Source organism: Capsicum annuum, chromosome 6, assembly GCF_002878395.1.
Source record: "Capsicum annuum cultivar UCD-10X-F1 chromosome 6, UCD10Xv1.1, whole genome shotgun sequence".
NCBI lineage: Eukaryota > Viridiplantae > Streptophyta > Magnoliopsida > Solanales > Solanaceae > Capsicum > Capsicum annuum.
In genome coordinates this window covers 213,286,325-213,309,640 of record NC_061116.1, presented here as the reverse complement: position 1 = coordinate 213,309,640, position 23,316 = coordinate 213,286,325, and the positions used below count along the sequence as shown (strand labels likewise).

Sequence of the window (23,316 nt, the reverse complement as noted above, 5' to 3'; positions counted from 1 at the left end):
AAGAATGATAAGATGCGTCATGAGATATGGTTCGGCATTAACAACAAGTCTGCATTTTTTAGCTTGCAAAAGTTTTGTTTGATCGCGGGGTTGAGCTGCTCATCATACCCAAGTGAATCAAAAATGAAGAGGGCATTAGTAAAGGGGGAGAATTTTTGCTTTAAGGTGACAAAAAACAAAAACATTATGGCGGCCAACTTGCTACACCTGATCAGAGGGAATAAGCTGAACAAGGACCAGAAGTTTAAGTGTTTTTTACTGTGGTTCTTGCAGACCATATTGCTTACAAAAGATTCGACGAAGGTTGTGGACACGAAACTGATTCGAATGGTCGATTCTTTGAGTTTCTTCGAGAATTATCTGTGGGGGAAAGAGATATTTCAACTGACCCTGGACAATCTAAAGAAGAAAAGTGACCTGAAGAAGCAGAGGGAAGTATTTGATGAAAAGCAGAAGGCATCCTATGCTCTATTCAGATTTCCCTGGGCATTCATGCTATCTACAATAAACCCTTTAGTTAATTTATCGTAGATTCTTGTTTTATTTATACTATGTCATAGACTCTGAGTTTTTTTTTCACTAATGTACTGCTTACGGGTTTGGATCTACGAGGCATTTTCTCATCTTGGAAAATTTGCTGAATAAATCAACGGATGAGGCCTTTCCCATTCCCCGCATCCTTAGATGGCACACTACAAAAAGTGACCATTGAAGGTGACCTATTTAAGTACAAAGAAAAAATTATCGAGGTATGAACTCATTTTTTATTATGCAATAATAATACTACTGTTGTATCGAATGTTATGTAATTGTTAATTGATATTTTTTAGAACGTGTACCCGTACATCATCCCTACTTTTCGTGAGACGAAGATGGATTACATGATTTTATTTGAGCCATATACGGACGAGGTGATGAATAACGTCCTTGATAGCTTAAAGAAAGAGTTAGAAGGGGTGACTCTACTTATTTCAAGTCAGGACAGTGATGATGACAGAAATTTGGGCGGTAACCCCGTTGAAGTACGTGTTGGTGATGATGATACTCTGAGCACCTCCAAAGATGCAATGGGCACCAATGGCCGGGGATTTTCATAAGCATGTTGCTGCACTTGAGGAAGTGGTGTTGGATATTGTTGCCTATATTAGAGAGAAAATACTAAAGAAAAAGGAACAAGATGAGCGACAACATGAGCAAGATAACTCCATTCAATCAATAATTGATGTTGTTTATGAATTTTTAGCTTTAAATATCAGCAATACTTTGTATTATAATGATACAGTGAATGTGAACATTCGTGAATTGAAGAGAAATGAAGAAGGAGAAAAAAGGAGCAAAATGGATGAGTTGGCCTCTGTTATGGCGAGAGACGAAAAAGAAGAAGAAAAGAAGGATGAAGAAGAAGATATGTGCCAAGGAAAAAGTCCAAAAGAAGCAGCTGCATCGGAAGCAAAAGAAGAAGCTGAAAAATAAGCAGCAGTAGATGTTGAAAAACAAGGAGAATAAGGTGAAGAAGCATCAGCCGAAGAAACTCCGAAAGAAGCAGTTGCAGAAGCAGAAGAAGAAACTGAAAAAGAAACAACAACAGATGTTGAGGAAAAAGGAGAATAAGGTGAACAAGCACCAGCCAAAAAAGTACTAGTTGCTGCAAATGCTGAAATAGTGGGAGAAGAAGGCAAGCATGAAGAAGCAGTCGAAGCTGCTGAGAAAAAATGAGCTGAAGCGGGCCAAAAAGATTTGGTCATGAATATCGTAGGTGAAATCAATATTAACATTTTTGTTGATGAGGAAGACAGGGAAAAAGACATTTGAATGATAATATTGGTAATGTGTTGTTGAATGATCGGTAGTTAGGATCGGACAAATGTTTTTTTATCAGAAACATTGTTTTATTTTATGGTAGTAGTTATGATTCTGCACTAAATCTGTCTCTATCAAACTGATTAGTGGCATTGCCATTTGAATATGTAGGGTGTTTTCATAGTTGATGCAGTGTATGGTTGATGTCATAGAATGCATACATAATTTGTCGTATACTGCTTGCATGGTCTATCATTACCATGCTGGTCGGTTTTAAGTCGACGTGTTGTTTGATCGACCATGATTCTATCAAAAATAGTATTAACATTATAGGAAAATAGAAGTATTATTATTTATTCAATATCACTACATCCATATTACACCTTTCCAAAGAACGAATACTAGCATTATAGCACATAACATCATTTTAGGTCATTCTCCCTTTCTTCGGCCAAAATCTATTTTTGTTTTAGTTGATCCCTCTCTATTTTGGTGTCATGTAGCAACACTTTAAAGTGATCCCTCTGTTCTATGGATTCTTTGAACAAAGGCATGAGAAAATATTTATTTTCTTCACATTGTTGGAGCCCTCGTAGTAGATTAAATTTTTCCAAGCCTTGAAAATTTGATGTCTCAAGTCCCGGAGTCAATATTAATGGACTGGTTGGAGGTGATAGCTCATCAAGAAATTTAAAAAACAAGCATGTGCCATTATCCTAGAAAAAAATAATAATTACATAACGACTAACTTAACATCATAAAAAAGACACACACCGCTTACCTTCGCAATTGCACAATTATAAAATTTGCGACCTAGATTTGAGTTCGTGCTTGATGTCCCCATGGCAGCCGCATTCCCACAATGACAAATTAGAGTATTTTTAGAATTTGATGTTTGAGAGGCTTGAGACATTGTAGAATTTTTAAAAAGAAAACAAAGTGAATTAAATAAAATAATGAGGGATGACCGACCTTATATATGACGTAAAAATGAAGTGTTGACACTAATGGATTATAAAAGTAGCTTTTCAATACCTTTGGAGCAATAATTTTATTTTTTGAACTGGTGATGACACTTAAAAGACCGTCGTAGATCAAGGCTTATGTCAGCCATCGATTAGACTGGTCAACCGTAGACTTACACCTTTAGATATGCATCGATTAATATCCTAAGTATGCGTAGACCACGTTGATAGATGTGCACTTCCATAGACCGTCACTTGGATGTAATTAAAAAATATATAAATAAATTAAAAATAAATGTAGTGTTGATTTCTACACATGTGAATGAGTGCAAATAAGACACACAATCATATTAGAGCTTGTACAATGTGAATTAAGGAGTGTGTGGATTGGTAGTGGTTGAATGTTTAATATGCTAAGAGTAGTGTTTGTCAGAGCACAAGTATGTATTAAGGATATATATTGTATTGAGGATGATGATTGTTCAAACACTATCCATTCCACACACTATTTTGATTTAGGGGTGGTGATGGAAGGAGTATGTGGAATGTGTAGTCATCAAATACAATATATATGCTTAATACATACTTGTGCTTTGAGAAATATTACTCTTAGCACATTGAACATTCAACCACTACCCATCCACACACTCCTTAATTCACTTTGTACAAGCTCTAATATGATTGTGTGTCTTGTCTTGTTTACACTCACTCACATGTGTAGAAATCAACACTACATTTATTTTTATTTTATTTATTCATTTTTTTAACTACATCCAAGTGATGGTCTATGGTAGTGCACATCGATCAACATGGTCTACGCATACTTAGGATATCAATCGATGCACATCTAAAGGTGTACGTCTACGGTCGACCAGTCTAATCAATGGCTAACGTAAGCCATGATCTACTACGGTCTGTTAAGTGTCACCACCAGTCTAGAGACCAGACTAATCGATGGACCCTCAAGATTATCTATTTATTTTAATTATTTTTTTTCACCGGCCCTAAAATATGTTATTATCTGTTTAAGTCATTTTTAATTTAATTATTTTGTTCCACCAGCCCCAAAATATGTAATTGTCTGTTTAAATTATTTTTATTTTAATTATTTTGTTTCATCAATCCCAAAATATATTATTATCTGTTTAAATCATTTTTAATTTAATTATTTTGTTCCACCAGTCCCAACATATGTTATTGTCTGATTAAATCATTTTTAATTTAATTATTTGGTTCCACCAGTCCCAAAATATGTTATTGTCCATTTTAATTTAACCAGTGACGCATCGACTCACATAATATACGATCGACTATCATACAAGGTCGATGAATGATGGAGTATATGATTCATGATAGACTATATATCACTTTTTATAGAAACTTGAAATTAATAAAGTCAAACTACAGTGCTGTTAATTGAATGAGACATACATATTTGAAATTCGAGTTTGTACAGAAGAATAACTGCCACAAGAAAGAAAAATGAATCATAACAAATGTAGTAAACATAATGTTCAAACTAAAATTGTTCATTAAAGTGAAACTGAAACTTACATTAAACTTGTTCATTGCATTATTTGATAAAATTTACAACAAAAGGGGAAAAATGGAAGAATCTTTCTTCTAACAAAGTCCTCCTGAGAAAGCTACTTTAACAATGAACATACCAACAAAAAATTAACAACATAAACAAAAAAAATAGTAAACTAAATTATGGGGATGATGGGGGTGATGTAGTCTTTGCCGTCCATTCCAAGACGCTCCAAAATTGCTCGGAGAAAATGAGCAATTCGTCGGAGCTCACACTCCAAGTAACAATGGTCTTCTCCCAGGCTGTAGAATAGCCGGTCAAAATCATTTCAAAGTAGAAGCAAATCGTAGTGACGAGGGGGAACACGTCTGATTTGGCGAAGGGTAATTCTGTGACCAGGCATGATTTCTGATGTTTTGGGGAAGAAGAAGAGGGTTGCTGATGTTTTGGGTTTAGGGACAAGTGAAGGATTACGTAGAAATAGGGCTTGTACTTATAGACCTATAGTTGGCATCCTTTTATATATCCAACCAATGGTCAGTCGATGAGTGTAGGAATAGAAAACATTTGGTTTGGGTATACCAAAGGTTTTTCTTGAGAACAGACGTGTTTACAGATTTTAATTAATTAGGACCAGGAAATAATGTTTAATGTATCTTTTAGAAAGATATGGCGGTACAAATACCTACATAGCGTGTTTGATGATTAATCATATAACAAATATATCTTTTTTAACAGACCGAGTTAAAGATATACCATAAAATGTATGTAGTCTATCGTAGACAAAGCTTTAAGTCGATAACAACTGAACGTTAAATTCTACTGAAATGAACATTTTTACCCCAAAACAGTAGCTTTACAACTAAAGCAAAATAAGCCCTATCTATGATTTGTTGTCCATGCTACACGTGGTTATTTTGTGCCCAATTTGTTGCATATTGAACACCTATTCCTCCTTTTGGACTTGAACGTCTCACTAACGCCCTTAGTGCGTTTGACTTTCTTCCTTCCGAGTTTGGGATCGTAGGGGGGTGGAGAAATTTTAGTGTCTTGCAATTCCTGTGGCACATTCCATTCGTCCTCTAGAGGGACAACATTAATTTCTTCTTAGTATGCGAGGAGGTAACTTGCAACTTTATAAATTGTCGAAGAGTACTCGTAGATGGAGTTTCCATAACCTAAACCATCGCCATACTTTGCTTACAAAGCTGCCATCGCATCTTCGCACGACATTTTCACCAAGTTAAATTTCTGACAAGAACAACTCCTCTCCAAGAGATTGACCTTGGCAGTAACACCATTGCCGAGCACCGTGTACTGGTCAAGAACCCCGTTTGGATTAGGCACATATGAGGAATCGCTCGCACTCTTGTTATCCCTTAGGATCTTTTCTGAACAAGGAACAAATATGTTCTCTTTACCATCGACATAGGCATACCGCTCCCTAAACTTTTTACCAAATTTTTTAGCAATTGAATTGAATGTGTACGATACGGGGTACTCCCGTTCATCCATCAAAATCGAGTTGAGCGACTTGGAGATGTTTGTGGTCATCACATTGTACCTATTGCCCGGGAAGTGTGCTGTACTCCATTTTTAAAAACCAAGCACATTTTCAAGGACATGTGCTGCCTCGGGGAAATTATACTTCAATTCTTTAAAATTTTTGCTAAACTCATCAAAGGAATATTCCTTTATCGTGGCGTAGAAATGATAAAGATGTTCTCGACAGTGCTGATTTACACGAAGATTTTTAGCAACGTGTCTTATGCAAAGTCCATGATATGCATGACTGTATACCCGGGAGAAGGCATTCCCGATGCTAATATGCCTGCCGGAGATGACACATACATCTGGTTCATCTTCTACGATAGACATCAACTTCTGGAAGAAGAAGGTCCAATAAGCATCATTCTCTTTATCGATAACACAAAAAGGTAATTGGAAAGATGTGATTTTCAGTGTCCTATGCAACTGCACTGAGAAACACGCCCCCGTACTTTCCATACAAATGTATGCTATCGATGGAAATTACCTATCTCATGTGGACATATCCCCGTATGCAAGCTCCAAATGCTAAGAAGTAGTAAATGAACGATCCATCAATCTGATTTACCATGATTCAGTAAGAAGACCCTGGATTCAACAACTCCACCATGTGGGAAAAAATCGGCAAGCAAGTATATCTATGCTCCGGTGTCCCGCGAATGATGTTCTTCGTAATTACACTTTCTTTCCTACATATCCAGTAGCTTGCGTGGTAATGCAACCCCTTGAACACAATCCTTTGAATTTCACTTACGTTTGGACCCTTACCATCCCAAAAATAATTTATGCATAGTGAAGCAATCAAGTCGGATGACATTTTCTTGTGCTTGCGGGTGGTGTGCTTAACACCGCACGTAAGCTCCTCAACATACTTGTATATGTGAAATCTGTTTGAGGTTTCGTACTTTCTTGCCCACAACAACCAGCCATAACTAGGAGACATGCATTTTGCTTTCAATAATATGGTGCAGCTCTTCTCCATAAGATAATCAAAAGACTGCCTCATCACTGCTCCTTCTAGTAAAATTTTGAATGGTTTCTTGTCGGAAAATATTTAATCATGATAGAAATTGATTCCGTCGGAGAAGAAATGTACTGGTTGGGATCCCGTTTCATAGTCTTCTCCGCATCTTGTGAGTTCTATGAAACGTCTTCCATATGCGCACAGTCATCTTCCATATTCATGGGATGATCGCCATCACTCTCGTAATCATTCAAATTGTCATCCACTATCGGGAACCGAAGTAGGGACGGTGATGAATTCATTGGTCCTTTGAAGGACCTATCAACAACATTTATCCTTAAAACAGGCCTAAAGCCATCTACATTAACATCCATCATATAGAGGGACACACGTGCATCATTATTTATGATCGTAGGATTCACCCATTTCCTTGAATGCATTAGATAACTAATCACCACGTTACTCGATGCATAATCTAGATCCCCGCTCTGCTTTACGTTTGCAACCAATTTATTGTATGAACTATTGCGGCGAACAGCAATGGGCAGTGTCAACTTGGTAAAAGATCTCCATTTCAAACCTCTAGGAGTATTCACCCATTCTTCCATGAAATCACCTGCAACCAGAACAAATTCTGTAACAAACATCCTAGAATTAACCTTTGGTCGACGGAAGAATAAGCTTAGGGTCTATGTCAAAATGTATGCACGGTCGATGAATGACGATGACTGGTTGATGACTGTGCAGATATCTATACAGAAACATAAAAATGCAAATACTGCTACAAATCAATGGTCATTGTGTTTATGGAATAGAGAATGAACTGGGAGTCGCCTCAGTTATTGTAATGTACTTATAAAGAGTTTTTAACTGATGTGACTGATTTAAAGATTTTTAACAATGGTGTAAAGTGTGTTTGAGAAGATAACAAACTAATGAGGTAAAATGGATGCAATGGGTGAGCTTATGAGGTGTGTGGACTGATTTAGAGCTGATCGCCGGAAAATAACGCTGGAAAGGATGCCGGATTCAGAGCTTTTTTGGGAGGGAAAGAACCAACTTCTATTTTTAGCTTTTGAATTTATTTTTTATATTTTTGGAAACCTATATATTTTATAATGATGGATGATGGAGTGGGTTGAAGTGTATTATTAAAAACTTGGAGATGAATTTGTTTAGTTGAAAATACTGGGTTAACGTGTAGTACTAAAAACATTGTGGGTGAATTTGTTGAGTTAGATAAATTTGTGGTGATGTGCATTAAAAAAGGTATTTGGCAAATTTTTCACAACTTTTTAATAAATCACTTTTCAAAAGAGCCTTTTTGGCCAACTTGCCCTGCCTTCTGTGTGACAGGTGTTACAACTTTTACTTTTCCATTAGTTCTATCATCAAATTTTCCATTATCAGCCCTGCCCTCAAATTCAGGGGTGACTCAAGGGTAAGGCTAATAAAACATTTACTTTAGACCCCCAAGATTTTGAGGCTTCAAAATTTATAATTGTAATTTTATGATTTCAACTTCAGTTGAAATAATAATGAAAATTCTGAAATACGTTTAAAAAGATTATCTAAAAAAAAGAAAGAAAATGGTTTCTAATTTTTTCCATAAATATTTTAGAACTTTGAATTAAACAACTCAAATTTCATATTAATAAATAAAGTTTTAACAACAAGATCCAAGTTAATGTATTGCAAGCAAAACAATAATATCTTATTAGCTAGAACTAATCCTTACTTTTATTAAAAACATATTAATATGTGAATTTGAAGGTTATGTATCTTTTAAGAATACAGAAGAAAAAAAATATCTCTAAATTATCATGCTATTACTAGTTTTATATGTATGTGTATATATTTAGGCATTTTATTAAAGTTTGGGTCCTTTATTGAGACGTCTCTGGCCAAATTCTAGTTGATCAATCAAACATAACTCCTTCGGCTTCTCTGATGGCGGCACCAATTTTTTTTTCTGATGCTGCATTGTTATCTATCCAAAAAAGTCAATTCACACTCATAAAAAAGAATTAATTTACTAATTGAATGATTAAACAAAGCAAAAAAGGAATAAATGAATGAATAAAGTGGAAATTTGAGTGTACCTTTAACGCTTTAGATCGTATACTTAAACGATCAATTCACATCAATCAAAATCAATTCACTCACAAAACGCTTAACAAAAAACTAAACAAAACAAATTAAGTGAAAACTTGTGGAACCTATGGACGATCATTGGACGATATGATGATGTAAGATGATGGCCTCTTCTTTCCGATGGGCGGTGGCGATACCATTTTTTTGTTAGAGAGAAAGAGAGGAGTAGTTTTTTTTGGCTTCTTGCTTTGTTCAGCTTTGCTATTATACTTCAATAGAGAGTAATTAACCCAAAAAAATTGACTTTTTATATTTCAATCAAATTGCATTAATAAGGAGTATCCTACTACATAAGTTTCACATTTTCCTAGAATTGAACTCGAGAAACATGTTTGATCATAAAATTTAAAAAAAAAATGTTTTTACTTTTTCGAGAATTTTTAAAATTTCAAAAACAACATAAGTTGTCACTTTTTTCACTCCAAATTACCCATAAAAATTCAAAATCCTCAATTTTATTTCATTGCCAAGCACAACTTTAATTTTCAAAATATCATTGTTCACTTCGAAAATAAAAATTAATTTTTTCTATTTTCACAGTGAAACATGGTCAAACGCTAACTAATTTTTTTTTTGGGGGGGTGTATTTATTGAATATTAATCACGTCAATAGCTCGCCCTAAAAAGGTTAAGTGATCATTGTAAATATAATTTGATTTTTACATTCGGAGTCTAACAAAATGAGGTTTTGTTATATGCTTCATCCAATGATATAGGTGATTTTGATAGTTTTTAAAAATTGGGGTATAAAATTATATTTGAAAAAGGCTTTTCTAAAAGTCTAAAAAAAATTCAAAATCACCCTCCATATGTTTTTGAGCAGTGTTTTTATGATGCCGGACGAGCCTGACCAACTCTAAAACCCCTCTTGTTCCTTGGCTAGTCCGTTTGTCTCACTTCGCAAGGTCCTTAGTCGAGTTGGACCATCCTTTAATCCTCTTTCTTTTTTTTTCAAATTCAAAACACTTTCCTTTGATCGTCATCATCTAATACATTTTCTAATGACCTAAAACTCTTAATGAATACAAAGCACCCAAGATAATAATACAAGGACATTATTATGCATAAGATAAAATGGGACAAGGTATTATATGTTGAAAATAGTAAATCTAAATGTTGTTTATGTGTTGAGATTCAAATGTCTTTTAGTTATCCTAGGTTTGCATGATTTTTTGTATCATTTAGGTAAATTTTAATTATATTATCAATGTGGTTAGATTTAACTATGGAAGTATTTAATAGGTGTGAGTCTAGAAGACTCTACAGACACCTATATAAGCCCTCTTTGTGATCTTGCAATGTCAGATTGGAGTTTTACTAATAATATGAAGTGAGCTCCTCTTTATGTCCTATGATATTATGAGTGAAACATCTTATATTTCCTACATTATAAAGATACACTTTTAACTGAATATTATGTATAATCAAAATAAAAAGATTATGGATAAACAGAATTCATGAATGTTTCATAAAAGGCTAACAACTTAGCAAGAGTAACCAAACGAATGTATCAGAGATTGTTAGACACATCTTTCCTAATATTGTATGGAGAAAATTTATTTGTAACAACTTAGCCTATTCCAAATGATTGTTTTAATTAGTAGCCCATGAAAGACTATACTAGGGATACACTATACAAGTGGCATACACTATACAAGGGATACACTATCATAATGTTTCCTTTTTCTCCCTACTCATTGCTCAATCATTATACCATCATAATGTTTTCTTTTTTCTCTTCAATCAGTACCTAATCAGTGGTTTCCATTCAATTCCTTTAATATCATTAGAATCAATCTTCTCCAATAAGTACTAAATTGGGTGCACGTACACTTCCCACATTAAGGAATCAGAAACAACACTCATACCTTATACATATGATGGTTCACCGGTGTTGCTCGCTAATATTATTCTATGTCGCTGGCTCGTTCCCTTCCAAGAGTAAAAGAGATTAGTTACCCTAATTCTAATTTTCTTTCCTACTCCTCTAAAGGTGTTGCTGCTTCTGAAAACTGGAAAAAAAAAAACGTTAACCCTACCTTTTACTCCTTAATCAGAACATGCATTCACAAGAATAAAAAGGAGAGGAGATTTGTCTTTTGGCTTGCCCACTTTAATTTTATTAATTAATATTAATAATATAGGCTAAATTACCATTTACCTCTCATTCAAAGTATAGGTTGTTATAGTCGGATTGGAGTTTTATTAATAATATGAAGTGAGCTCCTCTTTATGCCCTATGATATTATCAATGACACGTCTTATATTTCCTACATTATAAAGATACAGTTTTTAGCTGAATATCATGTATAATCAAAATAAATAGATTATGGATAAACAGAATTCATGAATGTTTCATAAAAAGCTAACAACTTAGCAAGAGTAACCAAACGTATGCACCAGAGATTGTTAGACATCTTTCCTAATATTGTATGGAGAAAATTTATTTGTAACATCTTAGCCTATTCCAAATGATTGTTTTAATTAGTAGCCCATGAAAGACTATACTAGGGATACACTATACAAGTGGCATACTAGCTAGCTGGAGAAGATTTAGTTGTTGGTCCACTTTGAAAACTTATTTTAACAAATGGACACTCATTTTGGCAAATCCTAATTTTTTAGGGTTTGTTGGGCCATGGGCTTAAGTGTAAAAGAAAAAAATATTTTGGCACCACTTATGTATTTTTAAAATATTTTGGAACCCTTTATGTATTTATTAAATACATATTTAACCCTACTCTTCCATTAAATACAAAAAAAAAAAATTCTCTCATCTTCTCTCTCTTTACCAAAACCGCTTCTTCTCCCTTTCCACCATTTTCAATTTCGAGCTCGTGTAAATCAGCTCCAACTTCAGGTAAGCTATATTATTGTTCCGGTTAATTTGTGCCCCATATTGATGGGGTTTTTTCATTTTTTTCCATACTCATTTGTGGCGGGTGAAGTCGTTGAAGTTCAAATAAATTGATTTGTTTTTAAAAGGGGGCTTGATTTCAGTGAAAGTGATTGTTTTTAGTTGGTATTTACTTATATTTTTACAGATAATTGGTGTTTATCGATTATCCTTTGCGATTGCATGTTAAAATTTCTTCACTAATTTCGTTGGAATGTGCCAAGATATTTGATTTTTGTTAAAAATTTTCTCCAATGTTAGGGTGTTGTAGAAGCATGTTCATGTTGGGGATTTCTTCACTGCGTATTTGATAATTAGACTCGAAAAGTTGAAATTTTTCTTAAAAAGTGGGGCTTGATTTTACTTATAATTTGTGTTTTTAAGTTGGTATTTTGTTTGTTTGTGTATTGTTTGTGTTGAATTTTAACTTTCCTCGACGATTGAATTGAGATTTTTTGCCACTTTTTGTCGATTTGAGTGATAAAAATGTGTTGTAAATTGATTTTTTTTTGCAATTGCTGCATTAAGTTGGTGCTGCAATTGCTGTTATGTTAATAGACTGCTAGGTCAATTAAGTATTGTATCTGCTGTCAATTGAATTTTTTTTAAGAAATAGGAATTGATTTTACTTATAGTTTGTGTTTTTAAGTTGGTATTTGATTTATTTGTGCATTGTTCTCATTGGATTTTAACTTTCCTCGACGATTGCATTGAGTTTTTTTTGTGATTTTTTCTCGATTTGCGTGCTTAAAATCTGGATTCCATCCTATTTTTGTTCAGTATAATGGTGATTTAGATGCATGTTCTTGTGGGTGATGGGGTTGTTTTCGAAGAAACTTGTTCTATAAATTAGAATTTTTGGTGCTGCAACTGCTACCATGTTAATAGACTGCTAGGCCGATTAGGTATTGTAGTTGCTGTTATAGCTAAAAAATGGTAGTTTTTGTCCGTAGATCATAACAAATGGCTAGTGGTAACAAACTCAAGGATGAAAAAGGTGATAGGTCTGAGAGAAGAAAAAACAAGCAGTCGATCAATTGGAGAATAAAAATTTCAGCGAGGAAGCAGTTGAAGCTTCGGTTCGAGATGACCCAGAGGAAATAGATCCTCTCAAGGCTGGGATAGACGAGGAAGCACTGATCTTTCCCCACTATGCAAGGTTTGTTTTGGCTGAGAGGTACGACCTCGCCACAGTCTTGGATGATGTCGGATCATTTTCGGCTAAGATATTCGTTAGGTCCCATTTGAAGATGTTTAATGAATTCAAACAAGTCGTGGTTGATCAACGTCTGAAGTCTAGGTTTAAGAATTCCTATTTTGGTGGTTTATGGGACCTTCCAGAACATATGAAGTTCAGTGGAAAGCTTGTCCACTATACACTTCTGCGCTAAGTTGAACCGGATAACAAGCTGCATGAAATATGGTTCAACATCAATGACAGGCCTGCATGTTTTGGCTTGAAGGAGTTTGCACTAATCACTGGTTTAAATTGTGGGTGTTATCCCCATGATTCAAGATATGTCAAAGCGATAGAGGAGGGTGAAGGTTTTTTCAAAAAGATTGTGAAAAAGAGGAGTGTTAATGCAAAGAGATTGTTGAATCTTATTAGAGGTGGGAGGGTGGACAAGGAGGAGAAGTTCAAATGTTTCTTGGTTTGGTTCGTGCACTGCATATTACTTGAATGGTACTTGTCAAAAACCGTGGACATAGCTTGTCAAAAACCGTGGACATAGACACCATCAAGATGGTGGATAACTTGGGTTTCTTTGAGAAATACCCTTGGGGTAAGGAGTCATTTTCCTTGACTCTAGACTATCTAAAGAAGCGAATAGACTTCAGCAGGCAGAAGAAGATATTTGAGACAAAGGGAGTTTCATCATACGCACTCTACAGATTTCCATGGGCATTTATGGTATTTGATTATAAACCATTGAAGCAGTTTATTATATACTGTAATTCATCTATGGTGTCTATAATATACTTACTCTCATTTTTATGTTTTTGTTTTTTCTTTTGATCATAGATTTGGATATACGAAGCCTTTCCCACGCTCGGCAGGGGAAATGGTAAATCAACTGAAGACCCGCTTCCCATTCCCCTATTTCTCAGATGACATATCTCAAAAGGCGATAAACTAATCAAAGATGATCCATATTTGAACGGATGAAGTACAAAGGTATGAAACATTTCTTTCGATGAATAATTTTATCGATATTGTGTTGCTAATCAATCATATTTTCCTATTTATCTGTAGAGAGTACACCCGTACCTTATCCCCACAGTCTGTGAAATGAAGCAGCATTATATGAAAAAGTTCAAAGCATTTACAGACGAATCAAATGATGGCTTGAAGGCCTGTCTAGAGGGTGTGATTGTCATCACCTCATCAGAGGATGGTGAGGATGGGGATGATGACCAGAATTTTAGTGTAAATGCTGTTTCAAAGCATGTCACTCGGGGTGCGGGGATAAGTAAGACAAGAGCATTGGGAAAGACACCGATGATTGAAAGTCTGGAAGAGCGCATGTTTAGGCTGGAGGAGTCGATCAAGGACATCGCTGATTTTGTAAAAAAGGGGAGGCTGAGGAGAGTAGAAAAGGAGAGGCAAAAGAAGAGAGATGCAGCTGAAGGTAATATATGCTCTATATATTATAGAAGATGCATATTTTATATAATCCCTTTTACTTATAATAATAGAATTTATACCATTCTTCATCAACTGATATCTTAGTTTATTATAAACGATAAATACTTGAAAATCCAGGTGTGCAGGTGCAAAGTCGGCATTCAGCGGTGAGGTCTAGCCGCGATGACAGCGGCATCAAAGAAGCCCTCCTTGAGGTAACAACTTTGGAACATACCTTCATTAATGCTGATGAGGTGATGATCCCTGAGGTTGCAACTATTGTAGAGAAGAAAAATCTAGATGAAGGTGATGAAGAGAAAGAATAAGAAAAAAATGAAGAAGTTGTTTGTGAAGAAGAAAACAAAGTTGATGGATCAGCTGGTGTGGAGAAAGAGGATCATGACGAAAGCGGAAAGGATGAAGTTGATAAAATGAAAAAAGTGGTTGTGAAGAAGAAAACAATGAAGGAGATGGAGAGAAAATAGAAGAGAAGAATGCACAACAAGTAGAGAAAGAACAACATAAAGAAGAAGGAAAAGGTGATGCACCATAAAAAGAAGGCATCGCGGAGAAGGAACACGAGAATGAATTTTCAAACTTGGATGAATTTATTAATGAAGTTAGTCAGGAAATCGACAAGATGATGGTGGAAACCGAAAATGTTGAATCTTTAGACAATTATTAAATTTTTATTTGTGACTGATGATTATTTTTATTTGACTAGATAATGTTAACTTCTAACTTTCAGCTCGGGATGTGTAGAACTGAACAATTTTATTTTCTAAACTGCCTTTATAGTTTATGATAAACATTTTTCATTTTATATAATCAACGTATCATTGCCTTTACATGAATTGTCATTGTTGATTATAGACTCTGATTAAAAGGTAAAGCATATACAGTAAAGCGATGTGTAGTCGATGAATGAAAAAGGTAAATAATTTATAATATAAGTAAGAAGTAGTCGGTTAATAAAATATTCAGAATACATTCAATCCCACTACACCCCGATTACACCTTTCCAAAAAGCTAAAACTAATAGTAAACCATAGACCATAAATTTCATGCCCTTCTCTTTTTCTTCAGCCATAGCCAACTTATGCTTAAGTTGATCCCTCTCAATTCGACATCTTTTAACAATCCCTTTAAATGATCAATCTTGTGTTTCGATTCTCTATACAATGTCATTAGAGATCCCTATTTTATTTGGAATCTCTAAGTCTTTCAAACATTTAAAACTATGGAATGCCTTTAAATTTTGACATCTCAGAATCGGAGCAAATCCACTTGAAATAAGAGCATCCACCATTATCCTAAAATAATGAGGATAAATTAGTAAAATGAATTATGATATGAATACAAATAAACTTTTATTTAAACAAAAACAAACCTTTCCAGCCGCATAACTATAGAATTTTTGTCCTAAATTTCTGTCGATGCGTGATGTTTTCAACACCGCAGGATTACCACAACGGCAAATATAAGAACTTTTGAAAGTTTGAGATGACTGCGACATTGTTATTGTTGATGAAAAACTTGAAACTCATGAATAAATGATCATGGAGGAGTCCAAAAGGGTCCCTTTAATTAATATAGTAAGGCTATCAAAATCTGACCGTTGGAAAATTCTACCCATTAGAATTGTAGTGTTGGAGAAAATTTAAATGGATTATATTTTACTTCAAAGGTTCTCTAACGAATGTATATGTGTTCTATTATCGACTGGGTGACTTACAACTTATATACTGATGTCAGTGTTGATTATCCTGTGTATTAGAATATTATCGATTAAGACTACGGTTGATTATAGACCTTTTAATTTGTCTATGATTAACTTGCAGAATATATGGATGGCTTAAAATAATGGGAAAAAAAAGGAGAAATTAAATAAAATAAAATTAGAGTATGTCAATTAACACCATTAAAGCATTGTAAAGAAATTTTGATGCATCAATTGTGACTCCAATCACTTATGGACATGATCAAGTGTTATCTTAGACACGGCATAGTCATAGATCATTGAGATGAAATAAAAAGGAGAACAAATAAAATAAAATAAAATAAATATTAATCATCCAACCACTAATGAACGACCACTTATCATGACAAGAGATTAGACTTGTGTGATGACCATAAGGATGAGTGGTGGTTGTTACTTGTGAGTGTTCAATGGACAAGTAGTGTATAAGAACAAGGAGTCCTTCTCAATAGAGACTCTTGTTCTAGGTAATTGGTTGTTACTACCATTGCCCTCCCCTATACCCATTTGATCTAGTGTCCAATTGATTTGTAATCTTATATTATGATATTTAGTCATTTTACATTGCGTGAGTGATGTTAATTTATTTTATTTTATTTTATTTCTCCCTTTTTTTAATTGCACATCCTTTAAAAATAGACTTCTTTGGTCGATACATAACTAATAATAAAGTCTAGTATAGATAAACCTATTTATCTATATACTCAATATATCATAACAAGTCTATTTTCAAAAGAGGTGAGATTAAAAAAAGGGAGAAATAAAATAAAATAAAATAAATTAACATCACTCACGCAATGTAAAATGACTAAATATCATAATATAAGATTACAAATCAATTAGATACTCGATCAAATAGGTATAGGGGAGGGAAATGGTAGTAACAACCAATTACCTAGAACAAGCATCTCTGTTAAGAAGGACTCCTTGTTCTCATATACTACTTGTCCATTGAAAACTCACAATTAATAACCACCACTCATCCTTAAGGTCATCAGATAAGTCTAATCTCTTGTCATGATAAGTGGTCATTCATTAGTGCTTGGATGATTAATATTTATTTTATTTTATTTTATTTCTTCTCCTTTTTCTGTCATCTCAATGATCTACGACTACGTCGTGTCTAAGATAACACTTTATCACGTCCAAAAGTGATTGGGAGTCACAATTGATGCATCAAAATTTCTTTACAATGTTTTAATGGTGTAATTGACATACTCTAATTTTATTTTATTTAATTTCTCCTTTTTCCCCATTATTTTAACTGTCAATATATTCAGTAAGTCGGCCATAGACTATATGAGTGGTCAATAATAGACTCATTTATAAGTCGATAATCTCTTAATATACAGGATCATGAATATTGATTTCATTCTATAATTCATCCGTGACACAGTTGATTATAGAATGTGTATTTACTGTAGTCGATTATTTATTCCTACTATACTAGAGTGTAAATAAGGTTTGCAAATCTTAAAGCAGGGACTACTGAAGAAACACTAACAAATCACTATAGATAAAGAGATCATCATGAATATAGAAACTTGAAACTTGTTTATAGATATATAAATGTTCATTACATCTATATTTACAATTTTTGGGAAAAAAATCCCAAACAGAAAGTCAAAAATGAAGCTTTCATTTACACAATTCTACCATGAAAGCTTCATTAAGCAATGAACTACAAGCCAAACAAAAATACCAACAACACTACACTAGGGGGATGAAGGGGGGTGATGAGTTCACGGGGTCCCAGGTTAAGCCTCTTGGCTATGGCCGGAAGAAATGAGCCATCAGGCGAAGCTCTCTATCCAGACGTCATTGATTGGTGGCAAGACCCTCGAAAAGAAAATTCAGGTCACTCCGAAGCATTAGAAACTCTATGTTGTTTATTGTTGGCATTCTGTGCAATGGCCGTAGTGGGTGCATCCTCCTAGCCATCTTCTTCTCCCTTAAGTATTTTTTCTTCTGAAATTGTGTTCAAAATCGAACATGGTTTCTTTATATAGACTAGACCATAAGAAAATCGACCAATAGAATCTTTACACGTGTTGGTTGATGGGGAGAAGGCGTGTGAGAATAAGAAACGAAAAGTCCGGCGGTAGACTATGTGTTTTACACTATACCCCGTAGACAATGCATCGATGTATTATATATTTTGAGTCTAGTCGATGTGTAATGTGTATGGTCGATTTTAGAACTTGGAACGATAGTTTTCAAATTGCCACCCATTCCATGCATCGTAATTATTTCTAATTCAACATTGTATGAAGAAAAGGATTTGTTCAATAGACAACCAGGTAGGTTTATTATACACTATGTACTGAATTTACTTAATAGACCAAACACTGATATATTATATATTATGAGTCTTGTTAATTATTTAAGTCTTGAATCTATTTAGTACTTAGTATATAATATATGAACAGGAATCCATAATGCACAACAAAAAAAGTCAATTGTAACTGCAGTTCAGTGGTTTTTAAAACAGAATACACATTACATATTGTCCAGTGCATTTGAACAACCAAAAACATTCAACACAATGCCAATCATATTATCCTACGTTAAGGTTGCATGTTGTTCTCTTATGTCTTGGACTTTTGTACTTGGAGAACTTGTTTCTTTTCTTGTAACTTGAAAGATCCAACACACCCTTAACTCGTTTAACCTTCCTCCTTCTGAGTTTGGGATCAAAGTCGGGTGTAAGAACTTGCATTTCAAGATACTCTCAAGCCACACTCCACTCCGACTCAAGTGGTTCTGCACAAATAGGTTCCAAGTATGCAAGGAGGTATGATTCTTTTGAATATATTTACAAAGAGTAGTTGTAAATGCTAGTGCCGTGTTTGTCCCCTTGCTTCAAACGCAACGCATCCATTGCATGAGCGCATGGCAATTTCACCAAGTCGTACTTTTTGCAAGAACATGACTGTCTCGAAAGATTAACTTTTGTGGAACGACTGTAGCCAAGCACGATGAATTCGTCGGTGCTTCTGTTTATGTTGTTCACATATAATTTGTCCCCCTTGGTCATGTTTTCCCTCAAGATCATCTCAGCTACGGGAATGAAGGTAGTCTTTGAATTGTCCACCTCCGCATACCTCTTCCGGAATATTTCTCCAAATTTATGTGCAATTGAATTGAAAATGGCCACCACTGGATACTCTCTTTCATCGTACAACATTGAGTTGAGCGACTCAACGATGTTTGAGATCATGACGTTGAATAGATTACCTGGAAAGTGAGCCCGGCTCCATTTTTCAAATCCTACTTCATGCTCGAGGAAAGCTACTGTGCTGGGGCATCTTTCTTTAAGGGCGTTGAAGTAGTCATTAAATTCATCCAACGTGTATGCCTTGGCCGCATGGTAGTACAAATAGAGAGAATCAGAAAAATGGTGATTTATTCAGAGATTTTCACAGAGATGCCTCATACAAACACCGTGATGCGCAAGTGGATAATGCCTTGCGAGGCAGTTGGCTATGCTTACATGTCTGTCGGAGATAACGCACAGCTCTGGTTCATCAACGACAAAGGCCTTAAGCTTCTTGAAGAAGAAGCTCTACGACGCATCGTTCTCCTTATCCGCCACACAATATGCTAAGGGATAGATATGATTCTGCATATCTTGAGCGACAGCGGACAGCAGCACACCCTCATAATTGCTGGACAAATGTGTTCCATCAATGGCAATGACCTTTCTCATGTGTGCATATCCACGGATGGAAGCCCCAAACTCCATAAAGGAGTAAATAAACCTGCCAGACTCCTCATCGACCCTGAGGGAATTAATAGACCCGGGGTTAAGGCCGTTGAAAATATATGAAAATACGGGAAGCACTGCATATCCATGCTCGGGCGTACCTCTAACTATGTTCTTCACAATGATACCTGCCGTCCAACACTTCCAATAGCTCGGTCTGCAATGTAGCTCCCTAAATACGATTTTCTCGATCTCTTTTAGGCTTGAACCTTTGTTGTTGATGAAAATTTTCAAAATAAGTGAGGCAATGACCTCCACAGTGATATTCTTGTTCTTTCCCATGACATGATCAATGCCACAAGTATGCTCTCCCACTTACTTGTGGACGTGAAACCAACACGATTCTCCGATAGCACATGCACGCACTATCTATCGGCAAGTACGATCTATGCACCTCACCCTCAAGTATTTCTCACTACTCTTCAGAGTTGTGTAATTGACGACATTTTCACCGACGCCTGCTTCAACAAAAGCTTTTACGTTTTCTTATCATTGAATGTTTGTCCTAAAATAAAGATTGGTGTCATCCGAGAAAGAGTGGCTTCTTTGTGGTTTGAACTGCCTGTCCTCACCTCCTCCACACTCCTTTTCTTCATAATATTCACTATTATCCCGTTCATCACAACCCATGAAATCGTATTCCGTTGATGTATCATCGACATTTGGGGGTGGGGTGGGGGTGAGGGTGGGAGTGGGGCTGATGAGGAAGCTTCTTTCTGGGACCTTTCAAAAACTTTAACCCGCAATATAGGTCTAGACTTATTGGAATCAACGCATAGCATATATAATTCCACATGTCTATCATTCGTTATGAACGTTGGATGGATTTTCCCCTCCCATTCATCAAGTTACTAATTAACAACTCGCTTTGATCACAACTTAATTTACCCCTCTCCATTACGCTTTTAACCATGTCGGCGTATGAACCGTTGCGATGAAGGGCAATGGACACTGTCTCCTTAGACGTAGTTTTCCAAACACAACATTTAGGACTCTCCTCCCATTCACCAGAAAATATACCACCAACAACCACGTAATCTATAATATACATAATATACCTCGATCATAGTATTTAATAGACTTGAATAGTGGTTTATGTGCCTAGACTTAATAGACTGAAGTTGTCTTCTTCCTAGCTTCTGGCCGTACGGTGCATGATTGACCCTTTTCCGACGACCACCGGAATAATCCGATGAATTTCAGCTTACAAACAACCTAAGGAGTATTGGAATATTGTTATTGACCCAAGAATCGATTTCGAAATGTGGGACTGAATTTTGATATTTTTGTATGAAAATGGAAGAAAAATTGGAGCTAAAATAATCGAAAAAGGCTTATAACAATGGAGATAATGTCACTTTCCGATGGATGCTGGAAAATTCGACGAAAAACGTCCAAAAAATGGTCGGAAAATTGAGAAAATGGTGCTAAAATAGGGTGGTTGCTAGTGGATTGTTTGAGAAGATTTGGGATTTTTATTTTTTTATTTATTTATCCAATATTTATATTTTTCAAGATGGACTAAAGTGTAGTTTTAAGAAAATTAGGGCTGAAATGGGAAAAGGTGCTGAAGTGTAGATTTTGTAAGTTTAGCGTTAGATTTGCATTTTATTTTTGGGAAGTGGACTTTTATCAAACTTCCCCTCAGGTTATTCCATGTGTACCTGCATGCTTTCAATTTTCCCCAACAAATAAAAAGAAAAATGTGTGTTAAATTTTTCAGTTTTGGAATAGTTATGGAATATCCATAAATAGAATCAAATCTTCCTTCATGTTATTGTCATGACCCGAACCAGGGCCTGGCCGTGACGAGCATTTCAAACCATGGAGGATCGAAACACCCCTATTTTTTTGATAATCATGCACATAATTCATGTGATCAAAGTAATCCGGAAGAAGCACAAGATAACGGAAACATGGTCAAGAATCATATGAAAATGAAAATGGGGAATAATGTCCCACAATCTAAATCAACATCTCTAAAACCGTCTGCGAAATCTCTACTACATGACTGAAATAATGTCTATCTAACAACTGGGACAAGGCCCCCAGTCGACCCAAAAACTGAATATAAGTTAAAAGGACTGCAGGATATAAGACCTTCCGAAACATAGAAGGCTCACCACTTGTCTCTACAGCTTTGTCTGAAAGTTCTACTGAATCTCTTGACCCCTAGACTGGGCCTCTAAACCTGAGAGGTTAGAGAGGTGAGGGGTCAACACAAAAGTACTGGCTCACAGAGATATCAAAGCAAAGCATAATATTTTTACAAAATATAGTTGAGAGCCATTATAAAGCAATTTCGTATCAAATCATTTGAAAACACATGGATGTAATGCAATAGTTTTTCTCAAAAATAATGAAATGCAACTGAGCTAGGTGGAATACCCTACATAATTTACACCAACTATCAAACCTCGGTTGCCGCCAAGATTAGAGTATAAAAGGGGGAGAGACACACAAAACCACAAAGCATGGTGTCTCAACCCAAATCAAATATGGTAGTGCACAAGACCACAAAGCATGGCTCCTAACCATAATCCCAATTTAGGATAATATAATATCAGGTACGGAAGACCACAAAGCATGGCACCGATATTCCGTGTCGGCAAACACGTTCTTCCAGCGATGAGCCGCTTGTGTCTCAAATTCCTTCTTCGGGCATCCACCTTTCTTATGAAAATTAAATGCAGTCAAATTTCATCTTATTCAATCGCATATTGTATTCTGTAGTGCATCGTCATACCCGACTTGCAAGTCATCAATATCACATCCACATATGCATAATCAGGTAAAAACCAAGGTGCTTCATCATTCTCAAGTGGTGAACAATATTTATTTCAAATTCATGCTCTCTTTCTTTGATCACAATATAACATGGAGTATCGAAACATTATCATGGGAATTTTAAAACAATTTATCATTCATATTTATCAACTTCCATGGAAAATCTCAAATCACTTTTGCATGGTTTCAACCATTGAAGTATATAGGCAAACAATTCACATGACATAAAGAAAATGACTTAGAAATCATATTGAAAGCAAGATATTAGCATTTGATTGAAAACCCCCATTTAAAAGCATGCTTGTTCATAAAACTACACCCATGAGATTTTTGGATAACCCCACGTACCTCTATTTCCAAGGATAATAGATGTTTCTTGAAGCTTGCGGATTGGTGATTCCAAATATGTAATTATCTTTGAAAGCCTACGGTCGAATCTTGAACTATTTGGGTTTTTTTTTGAAACCCTAAGGAGAATATTGATCACTTTTGATGAAAGACTATGTATTTTGGGGTCGTC

The 23,316-nt window shown here is 35.3% G+C and overlaps 1 protein-coding gene across 1 annotated transcript; it reads right to left on the bottom strand.

Moving 5' to 3' along the window:
• Positions 1–19,058: 19,058 nt before the first annotated feature.
• LOC124899616 lies at positions 19,059–19,463 on the bottom strand. Its single transcript, XM_047414559.1, has one exon. The coding sequence runs from the start codon at positions 19,461–19,463 to the stop codon at positions 19,059–19,061; it is 405 nt and encodes a 134-aa protein (XP_047270515.1).
• Positions 19,464–23,316: the final 3,853 nt, after the last annotated feature.